Here is a 22,880-nt window from a genome sequence, read left to right as displayed (position 1 = left end):
CCAAAGTTTCCTTTCTTTGTTTTTGTTTCTATTCCATATTCTGTAAATAAAAAACAAAAATAAATAATTTTTATTTTGTAAAGAAATTGTATAAATAATATTAATTGCCACGACCAAATTTATTTCGAATATAAATATTTGTTTTGACAGCAGCTATCAGCTGTTTTGTTTACATCAATTTGAGCACTGAATGTTTCGAAAGGTTTGTTTGCTTATTCAACTTTGAATTTCTACTAGTTTTCGAGAGGTTTTATATAAAACTTGTGGTTTAGTGGTTTACCAAAAATGTATGACAAAACTTGAGTTTTCGATGTAGGTTTTCGGCGAAAACCGGGGTTTGGACTTGGTGTAAAAAGCCTATTAACTTTTCTAGAAGATATATTGGTATATTTGTATATAAAATCTAAACTGCTTCCACCGCGAGATTATACGGGAGTGGCACCTAGTGGCTGCGATGACATTAGCAATTTCAGTTTTTTTACTACACCCTTTGAACACAAAACTTCCAACGCCACCTTTTGTTTACAGCGAACATTGTTAATAGCTGTTCCATGGTAATACTTTAATTTCATATAGAAAGATGATATGTACATAATTTTTAAAGGAATCTAAGTGTGAGAATTTTCAGCCAATTTCGGTACAAAACTAGACCATGTGAAAACACTGAAATAAGATATTGTAACTCCACTGACTTCTCTTTTGTGTTTTTTTAAATGGTCAGGGCCTGAAAAATTATGTCAAAAAAGATTTCCCCCATAACAAAATTTTAAAGTACTCGATTTTTTTAAATTCAAATATTAGGTTGAATACTACACAAATCTTCAAATGCGTTTAGTTCACTACTTTATTTTTGTTGGGTGGACTCACAATACAGATGATTTAGAATTCTTAATATTGCATACTTCATATATTTTAAACCATTGACCAACTAGATATGAATTACTTGTAGCCAACTTCGCGTTGGTGTCATCTATTACTTAGCTCTACTAGCCCTTGTGTAGGTTCAGCGGAAACATGGACAATCTTTTTAATTTTTTTTTTTGTATTTTGTTTATTTTGTCAAACCTTATAACAATAGATTTTCTTAGTTTATTTCACAATAAAAGCTTTTTGAAGCAAAGAAACTACAGATGGCGTTGGAAAATTATATATAATTAAAAAATCATTAAAAATGCAGACATCTTCGAAAAAAAACAGTTTATAGTAAATAGCTTCAACCTTAATATTGTAAGTATTGGCTGATATTTATAATAAAATCCCGTTTCAGAATAAATACCCAAATATAATTAACGAGTATTTCAAAATTAACTTGCTCAGTAACTTTTGTGTTTTAACAGTTGTTACATTACCTGTACAACAAAATACACGTTGCAAGAAATTAACAGTTTTTCAATTTGCTTTTTAATAGTTTTAATAATTTTGTTCTTAAGATGTTTTCATATATTAAATTTTGTATTGGAACTTCCATTGACAATGAAATATACGGTACATGACTGTTTACCTCCGCCGGTTTACCTCTGCCAGTTTACCACCGCTAGTTTACCTCTACCAGTTTACCTCCGCCTGTTTACCTCTGCCAGTTTACCTCTGGACAGTTTACCACCGCCGGTTTACCTCTGGACGGTTTACCTCCAGAGCAGGTAAGGTAGATTGAAATGTGGCTTATTTTGCTCACAGGGTGCTTCTTAATAAATGCAAAGGCTGATATTTCTGCTTCTTAGTGTTTTATTTTATAGTGTTATTCGGCCGTGAGTTTATTTATTTTTAAATAATGTTACTCATGAATGTTTTAATGGTCAATTTCTCGTTTTGTCTATTGAAGAAAGAGAAATTTGAGCTTTGTTTGATTAAAAAGATTGAATTCTGTTAAATATTCAAAAAAAAAAAAAAAAACAAAAAAAAACACAAAAACTTACTTAAACATCAAATGAATATTTTGCTTTAGAAAAAAAACGTTATGGTGTTGTGGAAGTGTCATAATTCATTTCATAAGTAATAAAAATAAAGAACAACACAAAATTAAATGCCAAAAGTTTTCAATTCGATGCTAGTTTTGAAAATAATAAACTACCTTATCTGCTCTGGAGGTAAACCGTCCGGAGGTAAACTGGCGGTGGTAAACTGTCCATAGGTAAACTGGCAGAGGTAAACCGGCGGAGGTAAACTGGCAGAGGTGAACTGGCGGTGGTAAACTGGCAGAGGTAAACCGGCGGAGGTGAACTGTCCTGCTTCGGAAATATATATAAAATTGTGTTTATTGAATAAAATTTCCCGATGCGCGTCCATTGTGCTCTCCTTGTCAAAGTTTGATATGATTGCATAAGTGAAGCCAAGTTTCTTCTTCGCTATTTCATGTCATTTCATATTTTGACAGTGACATTTGACAATTCATCGGCGAATTTCTTAATTAGATTTTAAAACTTTAATTTTTACATAACTTTTTATTATTATTTGTGTTTAATATTGATTTTTTATTAATTTAAATACAAAATGTCACATCTAGCCGTATTGCGGCATATATCCGTCCATTCAAAACGACTCATAACTCCCTCTGCAATCGCCAATCATCAGCAACGTTTCTATGCCCAACCTCAAGAAAAACCCTCATCAGGATCTCTTACGAAAGCCAGTGATAGGACAGATGTTTCCACTGATGTTCGGCCACTTGGTGAAAAAATCAAAGAAAATACCAAAACTGCTTCGTACATGGGAGTAATTCTTTTGGGTGTTGGAGTAACAGGAGCGTTATTCTATGCGGTTTTTAAAGAACTCTTCTCGTCCAACAGTCCAAATAACATCTATTCAAGGGCTTTGGAGCGAGTAAAGGAGGTAAGCAGAAGCCTTGTCAGGAGATAAACCAAATGATAGAGATGTTTTTGTTTTAGGAACCTAGAGTACAAGACGTCCTAGGTGCACCAATCAAAGGATTTGGTGAGGAATCGAGAAGAGGTCGTCGGCAACATGTTGCTCATTCGAAGTTCGAACGAAATGGTGTACCCCACTTAAGAATGCAATTCTACGTCCAAGGAATCAGGAACAAAGCCACAGTGCATTTAGAAATGAAAGAAGTAAGATAAGAATCCTTCAATTTCACATAAATTCTTCAGAAATCTAATTTCTTTCCGATTGTTTTAGACCTCAGGCAAATTCACTTATCGCTACCTTTTTGTCCAACTTGATCATTATCCTAATACAACAATAATTTTAGAAGACAACAGGTTGTCTGACCAGCTATCAGTTGTAGGCTCAGAGATGGAACTTACCCAGTGAGCCAAAAAATCCCAGAACTGAAAATAAATGTTTGCTTAAAGCTTCTTACTTACTTTCTTCCTTCTTTTGTTATCGTAGACTAAATATATAAATTGAAACCAAAAATATCAAACTTATTTTATTGAATATTTATTAAAAATGAGCGCTTTAAGGAAGTTCCATTACAATAAGTCTTCTTTTTCTGGCCAAAATATGAACAAATATATAATTAATAGATTTTCTTCCATGGAATCACCTCCCACGATCGAAGAATATGTCTTCCAAAAAGAAAATCTTTACTTTTGTTCATAATGTAGAAGGAAATACCGAAGAACGATGCAAAATACAACCAGAACTGTCCACAACGTTCCCATATACTTAGATGGTATCGAGCTGGAACTTGAACTACATCAATTTGCAATTGAATTGAAAGACCCTCCTCTGGTGATGGTTTGTAGTAAGTTTCAGTGATGTCCAATTCAAAGAATGCCGGATTCGATCGAATTCGCTCCTGAATGTATTCGAATTGAAAATATTCCATGTTCGATGTGTTTTTGGGGAGAACATCTCCTCTGAAGTGAGTTTTAGCACTGCGGCCATAGAATGGACATATGAATTCTGCATTTTGGTTCAGTCTAAGGTAACCTTTCATTTTAATGATTCCATTCGAAAATCCATCCTTTGGAATTTCTAAACGATGAATCAGAGCAGCTGGAGGAGTCAGATGACATTTGTGTCGAAGAGTGGCTTCGAAAATGAGAAGCAAATCGAAACTCATAAGTTTTTCAGGCAATTCGTCGAAATTAAGATGGAAATTTGCAGTATCCATTCGACTATCGAAGTTCTGATCCTGGGAAGTGAACTGAAATAACGACAAAATTGAACTTTTAAAGGATACTTGGTGTGTGTGGTCGAAAAACTCACCTTAGCAGTATCACAATACTTTTGCCATTCATTTGTGCGGCTATTGAAATATGCAAAGGTGCTGCATGCCACCAAAGGATTCTCCTCACCACCTAATTCACCAAGAAATAAGTACTGAAACGTATACATAACTTTTGGTTGTTCATATAGCACTCGCGATTCAGAGATTCCCGAATAAGGACTAAGAATAGAGACCAAAAGGACGGGAATCATAACTGATAAAATGACCAAGACGAAGACAATCAATGCTGCCGAGGAGCAAATTGAATTTTTATACATAATTTCAGTGTTTTTCGTGTGCAATGGAATGAATTTCATCCTGGTGGCTTAAGAATTTATAACGAAACTGAACTGGATGCTCTATTTTTATTTCTTATTTGTAAAAATGTTTTGCAAAAAAAAACGGTTGCTAGGAAACTGGCATTCGAAGCGACATCTAGTTTTCCAGTTTCGTAAGTTCAAAATAATTTGTTAATAGTTTAGGTTTGAACCAAATGGTTTAGAATTTTGTTCAGAATAAAATCAGGGTTTTTGTATTGACTCAACGAATCTTGTGTTTCTTAATGCAGCCGGAAGGTAGCGTACGTGTGTTTAAAAGAAAAAGAACTAAATTTAAAAAATCGTATTTAATAAAATTAGTGGAGTTTTTGTAAATATTTTGTAAACACTTAAATGGATACAAAATAAGGGACGAGGACTAAGTGGAAGATGGAAATTATATGCTGAAGAGAAGATTTGGTTCTGAAATTGGCAGCTACTTATTACAATCTAGAGGTCCGATTTTCGAAGACTTTTTTCCAATATTTGTGGCCCTTTATCGCCAATGAAGTGGCGCATGTTGTCCTACAAGTGGTCAATCCTTTCAGTCTTATTGTCTGTAGAAAAGCACGATCTTGGAGGCCAATTCACGGATCTGTTACGGGTCTGTGAAATGTTACGCCAGCGCCATCTTGTTGAAAACACAGCTGCTGAACATAATGGTTGTTCAATTGATGAACGAAACAGTAAGTGCACATGGCTCAATAACGATCACCATTGACTGTAAGAGCACGGTTCCACCAACAAATAAACCGAGATTTAAGGCAAGTGATTTAAAATAAATCATGAGGTGTTTTCACCAAAAAAGGAGATTAATTTGCTTACTTACTTACTTACTTAAAGTGGCGCCACAGTCCTGTGTGAACTAGGGCCTCACCCAACAAACTTCTCCATCTAGCTCGATCCCTAGCTATATGTCTCCAGTTTCGTGCTCCAAGTTAGGTGAGGTTACCTTCATCCGCATTCATCCGCTTTTGTCATAGTCCATCCTTCTGCACCGTATAGCAGGACGGAGATGATGAGGGTCTTATTTAGCAACACTTTGATCCCTCGAGAGAGGACTTTACCACTCAATTGCTTTCTTAGTCCAAAGAAACAGCGGTTAGCAAGAGTTATTCTGCGTTTGATCTAAACGCTGGTGTTGTTTTCTGCGTTTACAGCGGAGCCTAGGTAGACGAAGTCCTTGACTACCTCAAAGTTACGTGTGTCGATTGTGACTTTTTGACCAAAACGTCGGTGTTGTATTTCCTTTCTTGACGACAGCATGTACTTTGTTTTGCCCTCATTAACCGTTAAACCCATTTTTGCCGCCTCTGCCTCAATACTCACAAAAGCCCCATTGACATCACGCTGATTTCTTCCGATTATGTCAATGTCATCAGCATATGCCAGTAATTGGACAGACTTTTGAAAGATAGTGCCTCTAGTGTGGACGTGTGAGCTCTGCACTATTCTTTCAAGCACGATGTTAAAAAAACAGCATGACAGCGCATCACCTCGTCTAAAACCTTTTTTTAACATCGAAAGGATTTTTGGAGCAGCGTGAATTCTCCATCGTCATCCTGCACAAACGGACGAGCTTGGCAGGGATGCCAAAACCAGACATGGCTCTATACAACTCGTCCCTGTAGATGCTGTCATATGCGGCCATGAAATCGATGAAAATATGGTGGATGGTGCAGTTTAGAGGGTCTCTTTTTTTCAGGATCACGCAAACAACACTGAGGTTCCAACCAACTCCTAACCAACTTATCTACAGCTGCTTTAAAGAGCTCAGCATTCAAGCCATCCGCTCCAGTGGCTTTATTAGACTTCAACTTAGATATGGCAATATTTACTTCGTCTAAGTCGGGAGGACGGGATTGTTGGCTTTCGTCTTCTATCTTTAATGAATCATCCTGCCTGACAGCGGAATACAGTTCGTCGTCACCGTTATACAGTCTGCAGAAGTGGTCTTTCCATATCCTCAGCATTGAGTGCGGTTCCACTATTATGATGTCTTTGCAGCCTTCAGTTCTAGGTTTGTGTACCAGTGAATTTCGTTTCACCTGTTCATAAAACTTTCGAACTTCATTTCTGCTTTTAAACCTCTTAACATCTTGGACCGCACGCTTCTGATGCCTTTTCTTTTTCCTTCTGAGAAGTCGGCGTTTCTCTCGCCTCTTCTGCTCATAGAGGTTATGAGGCAGCGCCGCTTTGTGGTGCCTGTTGTTTGGCTGCATTTGCCTGCCGACATTCCGCAACAAACCAGTGGTTCCTTGTTGGTGGCTGTTTGAAACCCAGCACATCAGAGGCTTCCCTGATTGCATCTTGGCAATGTTGCCATTGTTTTTTGATACCTTGTGTTGGCGGTAGAGAACTTCGAGAAAGGTTAGTTCTAACTCGGTCGGAAAAGGATTTGGCGATCTCTGGCGATTGAAGCCTTTCGACGTTGTACCTTCTCACAGCAGTCAGCACCTCCTTGTTTTGCCTTGGGTCTGGAATTCGTTAAGTTGTGAATATTCTCTTTTATTTCTTCTGGATTATATCCCACCATAATCTCTGCCATTTCCTTGAAAACGTGAAAGTTTTTTTCTCTGGCCGATCAAGTCAGCCTGTTTGTCGGCCCACAACTCCAACAAGAGCGTTTCATCCTCCGCTGCCCAGGTTTTTCGTTTTTTTTTATGTTTTTTCACTCATCATCTGTAAGTAATTAGTTTTATTATATTCTTGTACATATTTATTATTTTTGTATACTTACATTTTATTTCGCCTGTGATTTCTTGAAAGTTGTCTATTATTTTGACTTTGAATCAAATGGAAGTGAGACCGATAGTTTTTGTTGACATTTCCATCTGTCAATAAACGAAATTAGCGTTTAAATGGGTCGGTTCAACAATTATTCTCCGAAAAAAAAGTTTGTTTGATTTGACAAACTAATGTTTCCAAGTAGATTTCGATGAGTTTTATTTGAAATCTTCATTTGAGGAGATTATAATTTTTATAGTAAATCTTGGAGATATCAAAGAGGTTTGTGACAATTCTAGCTAAATCTCGGTTTAGTGCCCGGTGAGTTCGAGTCACTCCAAATATTCGTCATAAATTGGCACAATTTTGAAGCGTTGTTCAGACATCAGCGCATGTTGAAATTCCAAACTAAAATAAAAATTAATAAGGTGACAGCTGTCAAAATGGCCGCCAGTTATAGAAGTGTTGCCAACTTAAACTTCAAACGAATAAAAGTTGAAAATCATGGATTTCACTCATTTCTTCTAGCACATCACTCTAACGTTAGGCTCGGGAGTCCTTGAAAACATAATAACTAATTTTAAATGGGGTTTATTCACCATATTAAGTTCAACAGAACAGAAGCCAAGGGTCCGATTGCAATCCTCAACACTTCTCCTTCCAATCACTTTTCCAAACCAACTCAGGATAATTAAAAGGACGAATTCACTTTATTACAAGTCAATTTGCTTCACATCTACACCACCCGCTTCAATCACTGATGCCACCACCCCAAAGGAATTAGTCCTTAAAAACATCGTATTGTTTTCTGCAAATGATTTCCAAAACACATTGACAACATTTTCTTCGGTATTTATCCGTAACCCATGCCCTTTTGTTCGTTGTCCCATTCCCCAAAAAAACCCAATAATATTACGATGAGTATTGTCCTTGTTTTGGTCTCAATTACTTAAGCGGAAGTGCGAAGAGAAAATGGAGAAAGAGGATGTTTTAGTAGGTGGAGTAAGTTTTAAATGTTAAACTGAGTTTTTGGAAGAAAATCCTCGAAAGGATTTTCATTTCATTTTTATTCGGAAAATATACGAAGTGCTAGGAATATCCCTATAGTTGGGTGTTAGAATCTAAATCTTCGAATCACATTTGCAAGGATTTGCCGCCATCCATTCCGCACTCCTTTCCCTTCTATGTACTTATTCTTTCGTATACTAATATCAGGAATAACGAATTCTAAAGCAATGTGAGAGAAAGAGCATTTCCTGATCCACTTTCGGTTTATAATATTCGGTTCGGTTTTTCGCATAAGGAAAACACCATCAGACACAGAAACAGAACAAATTTTTCCAATGCCAAACGACTATGACGATGAAGACGACGACAACGACAACGACGAAGGAGCTAAAGGAATATATTTAGTATAGTACCTACCTACAAACAATGGAAGGCGAGGAAAAAGGGATCTCGATTCAATTTAAGAGGAATTAAGTGTAAAATTTTACGGTTCCATTTGGAAGAAGTCAAGAGAGTTTTATGGGAATTCTATTCGATGGGATTAGCAACGGGATTAAGGCATTTCAATATTATAAGGAAACAAAATGGTTGGTAATTTCGACATTGAATCCTTGAAATGGATGAAATCATTGGGTGGTTGTTGGTTGTTAGATTGTTTTTCTCTTATATAGATATACGTAGATACGAGAAAATTGTGAGGAGCCAAAACAAAAGAGGGATTACGCACGAAATCCCTTTCTGGCATTTGAATTATATGTACGAGAAGTATATATTATGTTATAGTCATGATGTAGATGGGGGGAGTGTAGGATGTTTTGTCTTATTTTCTTGGAAAATATATGTACATAAGGATATGTATATCAAGTTTAACCATGTGTCTAAAGGAAAAGTCAGCAGTCAAATCTAATTGAAGATTATAAATGGGATTTCGTTTGGGTCTTAAAAATATTTATTTGTTCTTCTTTTATTTGATAAAAAGAATCCTTTTAGCCAAAGTCAAGCTTTAAATTTGTGCAGCGGAGCAGTTTAATATTTTTAATGGTCTTTTGCATTTTTTCAGCAAAAGTTAAGAAAACTGTCTGAGCACCCTGTGTTGTTAATTGCAAAATCGTTGTGTCGGTATGTCAAAGCTCTCAAAAGCGTCCACAAACTTATCGCGAATTCTTCTGTCATATAATTTTAAACGTCAAAACCAAACAGATTGTGTTTTCGTTTGGTACTCCGATAAAAGTGTCAAATCGAAGAATCAATCTGGAAATTCAAATTAAATATGTGAAGTGTCAAATAATTGTTCACATTCGGTCATTCCGTTCCAAAGCATCTTGCAGATGAGCTTCAAACTACGAACTGCGAACTGTGGATGTTCGCATATTTTGACTTTTCTTTCATATAACCTTTTTTTTATTCAGTTTGTTTTCTACTTTCTAGACAGCGACGAATTGAATTAGCTTTTTCTCCATATTTTCCTTAGCCATGATCTTTCATACAAAAACAAAACAAGAGTGGTATAATTTTGACGTTAAGTTGCGCCCGAACAATTTATTCGCTGCAGTGTGAATGGTGTGTGGAACTCGAATAGAGTTTGACAGTTCGTAGCAACGACACTGCAATTCGTTACTACCAAACTGTTTTTACAAAATATTCTGTTTTAGAGAACAAAATTCAAATTTCATTATCCTAAAATTAGTGTCAATTGGTTTCTTATAATTTAAATGAGGAATTGACTTGTTGAAATGTCGTTTGAAATCACGTTTGCTCATCCATTCGTTGTTCGCTCGCATGTGCAAGGCCCTTAAGACCTCAAAGGTTTCAGTCATTGACATACTATACATGGACCGGTGTGAATTTTTCATACAAAATTTGAATAAATATGGTTCCACTACAAATTAGCTACACTAGCCCTTTCAGGCACAGTGGCAAAAAAAGTTATGAAATATTTAGCGACATCTGTTTGTATTTAGTTGAGATAAGCTTTTTCTGACATAGAAAGTATTGACATCTAGTGTAATTTGTTGAAGAAAAACGATGCCATGTTTTTGTTTGTATGCTATTGAAAAATTTTGACAGTTCGTGCAATGAAGTAGAAGCAGGCTGTGCGCTGTGACTGTGAGAGTGTGAGTATTAAATGTAAATGTTACACAATTTTTCCGCATAGCCCTCTTTAGTGTTTTTTCTGTTAAAAGTGGCATAATCGTGAAGTTAGCTACTAGCAGTCCATGTTTAGTATGTCAATGTTTGCAATAGTGGTTTCTTTTGATTTTGACGTTTCTTGCTGAAATTCTCAAACTCATTTTTCATTGGCGTCTCTGTTACAATACGTGATTTTTCCTTCCTCGATTAGTGTTTTGTTTGGGACCAGAAGATTTTCCTTGAAAGTATCACGATAGTGTTCATTTAAGTATTGAACATTTGATACGTTGTTTTCAGTAAACAGTACTGGTTCAACAACTTGTGGTATTTCAGTTGCTAAAGCAACCATATTTTCCTTTATTTGAGCCTAAGGATTCTCTGGCCATTGTCGGTTTGTGACCGCTGCGCACTCAAAACCTTCGTCCGTGAAACCATCTCTTGAAAATGGACAAATTCCAAGTTTTGCAAAACCTGAAACTATATTGGCAATACCAGCAAGATCGTGTATTGTAATAGTTTTTTCAGGATTATTTAGTAGCCAGTCATTTTGCGCGAGAGAAAACTTCTGCTTAAATGGTCTCAAAACTGCGACTTCGATAGGCTGAAGACGATGAGTACAGTGATTGATTTTGAATTCTAGGACATTGTGCGAAACAAAGTGGAGTTTTCAGGCTTTTGCAGGGAAAGAGCGGTGTGTCTTTTCATGAAGCCTTTAATCCAATCGATCCCAGCTTGTCTATTTTCAGTCCACGGATTAGGGCATTTTTTTAGCAGTTTAGCATGTTGAAATGCTAACGTTCGACTTTGGATCTATGTTAAACCATACTTCTCTTTTGAACTTCGAAGTAAGTAATTCTCCAGCATATCTTCTTCAGCCTTGGTAAAAACTTGTCTTGAATTGTCTTGACTTTTGAGCGCTTCGTTTTGTTTATATTTTTTTAATTCTATAAAATAAAGTATTCGATAGAATACCATAAGTACTGGCAAGGGTCATTGTTTTATTTGAAACGGCAGTGATAGCTCTCTTTATGTTATCTTCGTTAACTTCTGTAGCTCTTTTCTTTTTTTATAAGTACACACCATTGCAGTAAACTAAAATCATTTTAAAAAGTTATGCTAATTTTTTAAAACTGTGTTTACCTATGTGTACACTCTTCCAAAATTTAAAAAACAAATTAGGATATCGGTAAAAGAATATCCACATCAAACTATTTACCGTCGCCTTCTGAGAGACCAGCGAAAGTCATTGACAGTTAGAGAAAACAGTATTGCCAAGTGAAAAATTCTAATTTGGTTCGAAAATATTTTTAAAATCAGATTTTATCAGCACTGTTCAAAGGTACCCCGTGTTCAAAGGTGCCCCCTCTCCTTTTATAAGTCGGTGGATACATTTGGCAGGCTTAGACATAGAGATTTCATTTGCAGCCAACTGCGTATTTTGAACGTTCATTTAGACCAAGGTAACTGGTAACTTTTTTTTCAGGTGTCATTAGTTTCAAGCTTGGAACTTTACTTCAGCAACATTTACTTTAAGTTGTTTGCATACACAAACCAGTAAATATTTTGACACAAGTACACTTGATTTGACAGCAATTGGAATTTTTAACTAGCTTTCCAGTCCACTTTCCAATGAAGTAAGAAATCTTTTGGCAGCTGGGAAACAGATACTAGAAACTTGCTTAATATTTAAGTCCCTTATGTCATCCGACCATGCCTATTCTTGTTTTCAAGAGGGTTTTTTTTTGAAGTTCTGTCATTTTATCTCGTTTCTACTCATGCTTTAAAAAGGAGAAAAATTAAATGGCTGTAAAGTTTCACTTCACGAAAGCAATATGAACACCGACCAAGAGAGAATTTTCTTTATCATAATAGGAGTGTTCATATTCTTGATTTGATTTGATTGACTAGAATTTAAAAATTTAAACACTTTATTAAACGATTTGTATAATATGCAGGCATAATGAGCACTGTCTTAATTTTCCTCTTAAATGAAATTTGTGCAGGTTTGACTATGTTGCATTTATATTCGCAAATATGATTCTAAAACCAGCACAAAAAGTGATATTTAACAGCATAATTGAAAAATATGAACACAAAACGCTTCAATCCGTCAAATATTCATCAAATCATATTCGAAAAACGTATTTGAGAATGTGATCTCTCCATATTGACAGGTGAGGTTGATTAAAATTATGACATAAGTTATAAATTTTAATGAATTTCTGTTTGTGAAAACACGAAAATCTCTCTCTCTCACTCTATTCAGAAGTGTTCTTCTTGATCCCTTTTGAGCTTACTCATTTTGACGTTTCAGCATTTCATATAACTTTGATGATATTATTACTATTTTTAAATAGGTGAGAGAGAGATAATTTTATGTATCGTTGAAATGTCACCTCAAAAGAGAATTAGGCTGTTCTTTTATTGTAAATACAGTACAGCTGTCATTTGTGATGTTGACAGCGTTCGGAAAGCAAATAAACGTGTTCATTTGGTTCTTAAATGAAATAATACTGCATGGTCTGATTTTAGAATCGAAATTAGGATAACTTTTTCTGTTGTGCGTTTAATGAAATTTGGAAGCCAATCGCTCGACAATCTTAAAGGTAAGAAGAACTAAAATCCTTTTTTCTTCATTTTAATTTTGAAATTTGAAATTTGAAATCTGACAGTTTAAGCTGTCACTTTTGAAGTTAAGAGGGTAGTTTATAAAAATCTCTTAGTTTTTATATAAAATTGAAATTCTTTTCAACATTCAGTTGGTATAAGAGTTGGAACAAGCCGCAATTGTATGTAGGATTATGACAGCTAAGTTTCCTCGTGTGATCAGGATAGTTATTGTTTCGTTCCGCCATCTTGACTCTTTATAAAGCGTCACTTTAAAACACAAATATTTAAAAAAGTGCTATTAAAGTTTGTGCAATTTTGTTATACTTAAAATTACAAGGATGACGTTATGTTGACGTTAAACGAGGATGAATCCAAAATAAGAGAAATCAAACTCAATAAGATTTAGATATAAAAAAGCCATTCTTGGTCCATGTCAAATAATCACTCTAAAGATTCTAAGCCGTTATTTTAAACTACCCACAGACTGTCTACGTGTATTCATCTCGAGATTAATCCCATGGCTATGGCAAATGATGTTTTGATCTCGAGACAACAGGTATAATCGGTCAGATATGCCACCTTGAAGGCTGTTTTTCGAAGGCATTTAAAACTGACACTGACACATGATTCATAAGCATATGATAATCTTAAACGCTTGACGTTTAAGATAAAAAACAGTTTAAAAAGAACCGGAAAGATTTTATATTCGAAAATTCCAAATGCCAAACATTAATAATAAATCCCCTACCTTATATACCTTACCTATTTCACTCCTAACGAAATGGTCTTCATCTTGGTTGTCCGTCGCGTCGTTGTTGTCGTCGTCGTGTCAGTTATAATGTGGTAATTTTTTAAATCTTTTGAGTAGAAAAAGAAAACTTAGAGTGACCACCAGAAGTATTATATATTCAACTGTAAACTATGGCAAAGCTATATTCAACCCAGAGACAAGCCTCGTCATAAATTTGAAGCTTATGGCCGACTTGTTAACAATTTAACACGTCTTAATCGGTAAATTTGTTACCAAAATCGATACGCGACTCGAAGTTGAACTGTCAGAGGGGCAGAATTTCTACCATCAGAGCAGAGCTGTAGCCCTACTCACTCAGTCACATTGGCGGATTAACGCACTTCAAGATTCATGGCTTTTCCATGATATGGTCAAAGCACCAGGGCAGAGGAGCACAGAGCAGCACCAAACAAACAAACACCACCTAGCTACTGCAGCACTAACTTGGTGGCATGGTCTCTCTGGTCACCCAATAATCGTATACCATCCACATGGCTCAGCTCATCCGCCTTTAACCCCATCCCTATTATTATTCTGCATCTCAGTTCTCCAGATCGGAATCGGGCTTCACATCGCATCGCATCGCCACCACATCGCACATCTCGCACATCGGACAGATAATGACGTTATAAAAATCTTTGTAATTCGCTCATAAAAACGACAATCAATAACTTTCGATGAACATGGCCGATAAGCTCGGTGAAGTCGTGAATGTGGACGTTTGGATATTTGTCCAGTTGTTGGACATTGGTGACACTATTGCTGGCTATACATATCTATACATGATGATGGTGGCTGGATTGGTGCGGGATGACGGGCCAGACGCTGGACAATCGATTTGTCGATTCGAAAACACTTGAGATGTGGTCAGTGGGCATGGGCATGGGCATTGGGTACCCAAGACATAAGACTTTGCAGAGCCAAAGCTAAAGCCAAACCGGGGAAGTTGTCTTCTCCTTGGCCGATTATAATCTGTGATGAAGCTGCTGTAGATGGTGGTGCTGCTGCTGCTGCTGTTGCCGTTTGGAACTTTCAATGGTGGCGGTTTGGAGTTTCAAATCATGGTTAACTTTCGTTGTTACTGCTTTTGCTTCTGCTTCATCATCATCGTTCGGTCGTCGTTGTTGTTTGCGTTGTCGTCTGTGGATGTCGACGTTGTGGTAGACGTTGACAATGTACGTTGTTCGTTGTCGTCTGAGCTAACGGCTAAGTAATCATCTTTGGTGTTGGAGGTGGAGAACTGGAGACCTCAGGGGGCACAGAAGGAACCATCATATTTTTCAACACGACACTTTCAAACGCAATAAACCTCTTAACTTGTTCGCATACACTTCAATTTTTATTGCGATGCGCTTCTATATACTTGATGGTCATTTATTTAATTTTACTTATGATTTCTTTTATTTTATTTTCATTTTTTGATGTTGTTATATGAAAATTTGTATATAGCTGGATTTTTGACTTTAGTTGGATGCATTTTTCTTTTTAATTGGGATGCTCAATGGTGTTGCATATGAACATTTGACTACGAACCCTGGGAGGGTATAGTTAATCGCTGTCACTTACATTTTAAGTTTTTCCATGGAATTCAGGAAGAGGGCGCCATTTACATTTGGGTATCGTTACATGAGTTTTCTTTTGTTGGCGATTATGCTAAATGTGTGAAGGGTGTAACACATTACACGATTGTCACAAAATTTTACATCGTTATTTGTTAAGATTACGACAAAAAATTTAAAAAAATGGAAGAAATAATAACATTTCATTCTTGGTGTAAACGAGATACAAATTCGCGTTTTAACTTTAACTTGACATTGACACATTAAAATTACTGGGTCAAAATGGCAAGCAACTGATTGTTAAGGGTTTGACATTGAATCAGTTGTCAATTTTCTAGATCTTTCAAAACACATCTGGATATTTCCGCAGATTTATCCCTCTTTGCATTTATAATAATATAAATCAAAAAACAATGTTTTAAATTTAACCACTCTACAACACTCGTTAACATTAAGTTACACTTATACAATGACAACCAAGACAAAAAGCAATCCCAATCATGTTTCATGCGCAACGAAAAAAAAGATATCTAAATTTAATAGCAAACAACTCTTAACTAACAATCTGTTAAAATACTAGTTTTTCTTTTATTAAAAATGAAGCAAATGAACACGTCTAAGCAGTGAAAGTTCATTGAACGAGAAACAAAGCAAAAAAGTCTAAATTTATTAAACCGACCTATTAAATTTAAATGTCAGTAAGAAAAAATTCATATGGATTTGCAAATTACATAAAGTTAAAGCAACAATTTTTTGATTTTAGCTTTAATAAAAAGTTAATAGATAACAATACTTCAATCTGTTAAATTTAATTTAACATTTGACATTTTAATTGTGTTTTTCATGGGCAAAATAAATCAATTTATTTTTAATCTAGATCTGTCAAAACCGATCTGGATTTCAGTAGATTTATCCTTTTACAAAATATTTAGTTGGAAATTTGACCCCTCTACAACACTCGTTAAAACAAAGTTACACTTATACAATGACAAACAAAACAAAAAACAATCTCAATCATGTTCCATGCGCAATGAAAAAAAGATATCTGAATTCAATCACAAACAACTCATAACTACCAATGTGTGAAAATACTTATTAGCTTTGTTTAAGATCTATTACAATTATGTCCGAAAATAATATTGTTAATCTTAACGAAACTAATGGCAACACCTCTAGCTTAACCCAAGAGCAAGTTGTCCGTAATCTCTTCCACTTTGGCTGCATACCGCATCGGGATAAGTTCTTTTCTTTGCATATATTAATACAATTTTTCTAACTTTTTATTATACTAAAATAAATTTAAATAAACTTCTAATATTTCTTTTTTTTTTCTACTAAGCTATCGAACATTTTTGGTCCTTCAGATCCGAATTTAATATTTAATTAACTTTTATTTTTCTTGCAATAGTTTTCTCATAATATCAAAGTAAATTCATTTCATTTTTCTTACAATAGTATAAAAGCAAATTCATTTTTTTTTCTATTCTCTTTCTCTCATAACTCTTTTTTTTTCTTCTTAAAATTGTTTCAATTCTATCAAGTAATTCGGCAGAATTTCTTTATAATATTAATTCTATACATAAATAATTTTATATATTGAATATTGATATATAATTCTATACGCAAATTCATTATTTCTTAGTAATTTTGATAATTAATTTCTTAATTTCAATTGGGAAAGTAGAAAAGAAATTACATTGTACCTACATACTATATATACATACATATATATATTTTTCGTACAAGTGCACTAGTTTGAGATTGATTGAATCAGTTTTGGGTTACACGGAGTGAAAAAAAATTTGATTAAATTATTCTGATTTAGTTCTGCTAAAAATATTAACTGTGATAACGTGAAGATTGATTTAATTAATCGTAAATTAAAGTGTACAGTTTTAAAAATCAGTTATAATACATATATATGGCGGTACTTTTATAATTGAACTTAAAGCACATGCTTAATTTTCATTTAAATTGAAGCAAAACTATTTTAAACAATTAAAAACTATATAAAGTCTATTTTGTGCTATCAATTTTCTTTCAATGATTCTGAAAATTAAATAATAAAATAGAACAAAAGATTTTAATATTTTTCTCAGTGCATACACCTTATCGCTAAGTTGATCAGTGTTTTCTCTTGTTGCAAAACATGCACAAAAAACACAGTGCTGTCGAAAAAGTTTGATTTGTGTTCAGTACTTTTAGTACGTTATGTTCAAATCCAATACTAAGTGTGTTTCTTAGTATTCAATTTTCAATTTCATCGTTTGTGAACTATATATTTTGTGCTAAACTGTACGAATTAGATTTAATACGTTTTATCAATTTAATACTTTAGAATCGTTACTCGCCTTGGTGGTTAGCTTTTGCTACAGTGAATCAAAGCAAATTTTTTCTACGATTACATTATTTTGGCTTTTGATTGAGTTATATTTTTTTTTCTTCTTCATTCGATAAAATTTCAATTTTTTGAAATATGGAACAAATCAAAGCATTAATTGAAGAACAAAGATTAAATGAAGCTGATTTAACAGCTTTCCAAATAAGTTTCACTGAGTCCAGTCCCGAAAATCTTTCAAAGATGGGCTACCTACGTAGCAGATTAGAACAATGTGAGGCTTATATGGCACCATATAAAAGTAACCATTTGAAGATTTTTAATTCACTTAAAGGTGTTAAGAAAACTAAAAATGATTTTAGTTACTTCAATGATTCTGAGTATGAACAATTTGAACAAAAATTTATGGACATAAAAGGAGATATTTTAGATAAAATTCTACTTCTAGAAGCCTCTACTTCTAAAGAACCTAGTTCTAGTTCAGTTAACCAAACATTCTTTGAACATTCATTTCGCGATGAAAACGACATTCATCTTCCAAAAGTAAAACTTCCAGAATTTGATGGAACTTATGAAAATTGGTCAATGTTTCATGATTTGTACACTAGTATGATTCATATAAAAACCAATATCTCTAATGCACAAAAGCTTTATTTTCTAAAAAAGTGTTTAAGTGGCGATGCTGAAGCTCTCATTCGATCCATAAAGTGCACAAATGTCAATTATGCTACTGCATGGAAAACTCTTTGTGATCGTTATGACAATAAAAGGTTTCTTGTTGATTCTTATCTAAAAATTCTATGTGAGCAACCTGATATGCAAAAGGAATCATCTTCTTCTATTCGTAAGCTTTTGTATACTACAAAAGAGTGTTTAGATTCAATTAGTAATCTTGGTGTTTCGACAGATTCGTGGGATCTCTTTGTTATTTTTCTAATATCCCAAAAATTAGATAAATCATCTCGACGAAATTGGGAAAATTTTCTGGTGCATAAAAACTCAAGTTTCAAAAATAAAACAAACGAGTTACCAAAACTCGAAGATTTTTTCACTTTCCTAGAAGATTCTTTTCGTTCCTTGGAAGCCGTTGAAACCAAGATCTCAATACATAGCAAAGAAAAGACAACGATTCCTAATAAAACTCAAGTTTGTTCAAGATCTTTGCATACTTCGAAGCGCAATTTCAAAACTCCATCTTGCATTTGCTGTCACGAAACACATTACCTATATCTTTGTCCACAATTTAAGGCTTTTTCTTCCGACAAAAAAATAGAGTTTGCAAAAAACAATAATCTTTGCCTAAATTGTCTTGTCCAAGGACATACTGTATCACAGTGTAAAATTAAATACAACTGCCGCATATGTAACAAACGTCATCATACTTTAATGCATATTGAAAACAATAATTCTTCCAGTGTACAAATTTCAAATAATGGTACTTCCAAAACACAGTCTCTTGTGTGTACTGATTCTACTGCCATGACAGTTCCTCAAATACTTCTTGCCACAGCAAAAGTAAAAATTTCTACACCTTCTGGTGATCATTTTCTGAGAGCTCTTGTTGATCAGGGATCTCAATCTTCATTCATAACTGAAAGATGTGTTCAACGTCTTAAACTTAAAAAATATCCGTTTAACTGCGTAGTCAGTGGAATCGGATCATCAATTTCAAACGTCTGTAAAAGTTTTGTAGAATTTCTTTTGAAATCTTGCACAAATTCTAGTTTCGAAACGCTAGTAAAAGCACTAGTTATGTCATCCATTAGTGACTACCTACAAAGGTATCCAGTTTCGTCAACTTTACCAAAAGAATTCGACAATATTACTCTAGCTGATCCATCTTTTTCTGAGCCTGGTAATATAGATATTCTCATCGGTGCTGATATCTTCCACGAAATAATTCTGGATGGTGTAATAAGGCCTCAAAACGGACCTTTAGCCCAGCATACTGAACTGGGTTGGATATTATCTGGTCCTATTAATTCAAAAAATAGTTTATCTATTGAAAACACAAGCTCATTCCATACACAAGTCAATGCAATTGATAATTCACTTCGAAAGTTCTGGGAACTAGAAGAAGTTTCTACTTCAAGAATTTCTACTCCTGAAGAAACAGCTTGTGACAATTACTTTCAAAATACATTTTCTCGTTCTGCTAATGGAAGATATATAGTAAAACTTCCTTTCAAATCCAAAGTGCTCAATGAAGACTACCCGATCTTTAAAAATTCCTTGCTTAATGCGCAGAAAAGGTTCACTCATCTCGAACAAAGAGTGTTTCCAAAAAATCAAACTCTTAAAGAAGAGTATTCAAAATTCATTAATGAGTACATAAGCCTCAGTCATATGAAATTAAAATGTAATCTTCAAGATCTTCCTCCAACTGAAAATGGTTTCATACTACCACATCATGGAATATGGAAGGAAAGTAGCTCTACAACAAAGTTAAGAGTTGTATTTGATGGATCATCAAAACCAGTCAACTCCACTTCTCTCAATGAAGAGCTTCTTCCCGGTCCATCCTTATAAAACGATCTTTCATCAGTCATTCTGAAATGGCGTAAATTTCTCTTCGTTTTCACATCGGACATTGAGAAAATGTTCCGACAAATCATTGTTCATCCTGAAGAAACAAAGTTCCAGAGGATCCTATGGCGTCCCGATACGTTCAGTTCACTTCAACTGTATGAACTGCAAACAGTTACTTATGGTACAACTTGTGCTCCATATCTTTCAATCAAAGTTCTGCAACAGTTAGCAAATGATGAAGCAGACAATTTTCCTAAAGGAGCTGAAGTTTTGAAAAACGACATTTACGTTGACGATATAATTTCTGGTGCTGACGACATCAGTTCAGCAAAGACAATTCAAAAGCAACTCAAGGAGCTTTTAAGTTCCGGAGGGTTTAATCTAAGAAAGTGGACTTCAAATTGTCCAGAACTCCTTTCTGATTTACAACCAGAAGATTGTGAGTTTTCATTCAATCTTGATGATTCAAACTCATCAGTTAAAGCTTTGGGTTTATTTTGGAATCCAAAATATGACTATTTCTTCTTCAAAATATCGCTTCCCATGTGTAATATTTTCACAAAAAGAACATTACTTTCCGATGCATCGAAGCTTTTCGATCCACTTGGCTTACTGGCGCCAACAACAATTCTGGCTAAAATATATTTTCAGCAACTTTGGCTGGAAGGTATTGGATGGGATGATCCTCTTCCACATAAATTAAGTTCTGAATGGGAACAGTATAGAAATAATCTATCATTCTTACAAACTATAAAAATACCTAGATGGCTAGGTACTATAAGTTCTTCATCTATAGAAATTCATGGCTTTTCTGATGCTTCGAACAATGCATATTCTGCCGTTCTATATTGTAGAACTCATAGACCTAACGGACAGATTTTTGTCAATATTATTACTGCAAAAACTAAAGTTGCACCAATTAAACAAATTTCATTGCCGCGACTAGAGTTGTGCGGTGCAGTTCTCTTGGCTAAGTTGTTTAAAAAATTTATATCGGCTACTCAAATTGAAACTTATAACTTAGAATCATACTTCTGGACAGATTCTACCATAGTTCTAAGCTGGATTCATGCTTTACCTATTCGTTGGAAAACTTTTGTCGCCAACCGTGTAAGTGAAATTCAAGAAATAACGAATGTTAATCAATGGTTTCATGTAAGTTCAGAGGACAATCCAGCTGATTGCGCTTCTAGAGGAGTTCAACCTCAAGATTTAGAAAACCATGAACTCTGGTGGAACGGTCCTCGGTGGTTAAGTTGCTCAAAAGTCGATTGGCCCAGTCAAGATGCCTCTCGATTTTTTACTGATCTTGAGCAAAAAACGAAAATATTTGCATGTACTAATGTAATTATTCAATTTTCCACTAACCTCTTAAGTAGATTCAGTTCACTAAACCGTTTACTACGAGTGACGTCTTATATCCTAAGACTTCGACCTAAAAGGCTGAGAATTTTCAGTGGTTACTTAAAAGCTATAGAAATTCAAACTTCATTAAAACATCTCATAACATTATCTCAATCCTTATCATTTCCTAACGAAATTAAAAGTCTTACAAAAAAAAAGGAAATTTCTTTCAAAAGTAAAATTCTTAATTTACATCCATTCGTTGATAAAAATAACCAACTTCGTGTTGGAGGTCGACTTCGTTTTGCGAACATAGACGACGATTCAAAATATCCTTTGATTCTATCAGGTTCTTGTAATCTTTCAAAACTTCTTGTTGCTGACGCGCACTTAAAAACCCTACATGGTGGACAACAATTAATTATGTCCTATATTCGAACCAAGTATTGGATAACAAACTTAAGAAATGTTGCAAAAGCAGAATTTCATGCTTGTGTTACTTGCACTCGCTTTAACAAAATGCGTACCACGCAACTAATGGGTTCACTTCCCAAAGTAAGAGTGAATAAAAGCAGGGCATTTCGACATAGCGGTGTAGATTATGCTGGTCCTTTCGACCTTAAGCTTTCCAAAGGTAGATCGACGAAGACCTACAAGGGTTTTATTTGCATATTTATTTGTTTGGTCACAAAAGCTATTCATATCGAGCTTGTCTCAGATATGACTTCCGAAGGTTTTTTGGCTGCATTCCGAAGGTTCACCGCGCGAAGAGGAAGTTGTAGTCACTTGTACAGTGACAATGGAACCAACTTTGTGGGAGCCAACAAAGAGCTTATAAAGATGAATCGTCAATTTCTTCAAATTCTTTCGCCTGACGTCCGTGCCCAGATGGAAAATGAAGGAACTTCCTGGAGTTTTATTCCGCCTGCCTCACCACACTTTGGTGGATTATGGGAGGCAGGAGTAAAATCAGTTAAGTACCATCTTAAACGTATATTATTAAATAGAATTCATTCATATGAAGAAATGTATACACTTCTAGTTCAAATCGAAGCCTCACTAAACTCCAGACCGCTGTGCCCACTTACCGATGACCCTACGGACTTAAGTGTACTCACTCCTGCCCATTTCCTTATTGGAGAACCTACGATTATTGTTCCAGAACCATCATTACTTGATCTTAAAACCAACCGACTCAACAGATGGCAACATATCCAACAAATGTTCCAGCACTTTTGGGATAGATGGTACAAGGAATATCTATCACGCCTTCAACAACGTCCAAAGTGGACCAAATCCAAAAGAAACATCCAAAGAAACGACATAGTAATCATCAAAGATGAAAGATATCCTC

At 34.9% G+C, this 22,880-nt stretch overlaps 4 protein-coding genes across 5 annotated transcripts; 3 read left to right on the top strand and 1 right to left on the bottom strand.

The window, feature by feature from the left end:
• Positions 1-2,370: 2,370 nt before the first annotated feature.
• On the top strand, positions 2,371-3,382 carry LOC129952864 (mitochondrial import inner membrane translocase subunit Tim21). Its single transcript, XM_056065758.1, has 3 exons — positions 2,371-2,829; positions 2,886-3,068; positions 3,136-3,382. The coding sequence occupies exons 1-3, from the start codon at positions 2,491-2,493 to the stop codon at positions 3,268-3,270; spliced, it is 657 nt and encodes a 218-aa protein (XP_055921733.1). The 5' UTR covers positions 2,371-2,490; the 3' UTR covers positions 3,271-3,382.
• On the bottom strand, positions 3,378-4,536 carry LOC129952862 (uncharacterized). The gene is made up of 2 exons (XM_056065755.1): positions 4,174-4,536; positions 3,378-4,111 (listed from the first exon to the last, which is right to left on the bottom strand). The coding sequence occupies exons 1-2, from the start codon at positions 4,489-4,491 to the stop codon at positions 3,479-3,481; spliced, it is 951 nt and encodes a 316-aa protein (XP_055921730.1). The 5' UTR covers positions 4,492-4,536; the 3' UTR covers positions 3,378-3,478.
• Positions 4,537-18,058: 13,522 nt separating this feature from the next.
• On the top strand, positions 18,059-20,182 carry LOC129950812 (uncharacterized). Its single transcript, XM_056062730.1, has one exon. The coding sequence runs from the start codon at positions 18,059-18,061 to the stop codon at positions 20,180-20,182; it is 2,124 nt and encodes a 707-aa protein (XP_055918705.1).
• A 4-nt stretch (positions 20,183-20,186) lies between these two features.
• On the top strand, positions 20,187-22,659 carry LOC129951974 (uncharacterized). 2 transcript variants are annotated; one of them, XM_056064377.1, is made up of 2 exons: positions 20,187-22,498; positions 22,569-22,659. In XM_056064377.1, the coding sequence occupies exons 1-2, from the start codon at positions 20,252-20,254 to the stop codon at positions 22,587-22,589; spliced, it is 2,268 nt and encodes a 755-aa protein (XP_055920352.1). In that variant the 5' UTR covers positions 20,187-20,251; the 3' UTR covers positions 22,590-22,659. The 2 variants fall into 2 exon arrangements, with proteins under 2 accessions (XP_055920352.1, XP_055920351.1); XM_056064376.1 differs by having other exon boundaries at positions 20,187-22,503.
• Positions 22,660-22,880: the final 221 nt, after the last annotated feature.

This window comes from Eupeodes corollae, chromosome 3 (genome assembly GCF_945859685.1).
Source record: "Eupeodes corollae chromosome 3, idEupCoro1.1, whole genome shotgun sequence".
NCBI lineage: Eukaryota > Metazoa > Arthropoda > Insecta > Diptera > Syrphidae > Eupeodes > Eupeodes corollae.
Note: the sequence above shows the minus strand (reverse complement) of the source record. Positions and strands in the feature narration are given on the sequence as shown.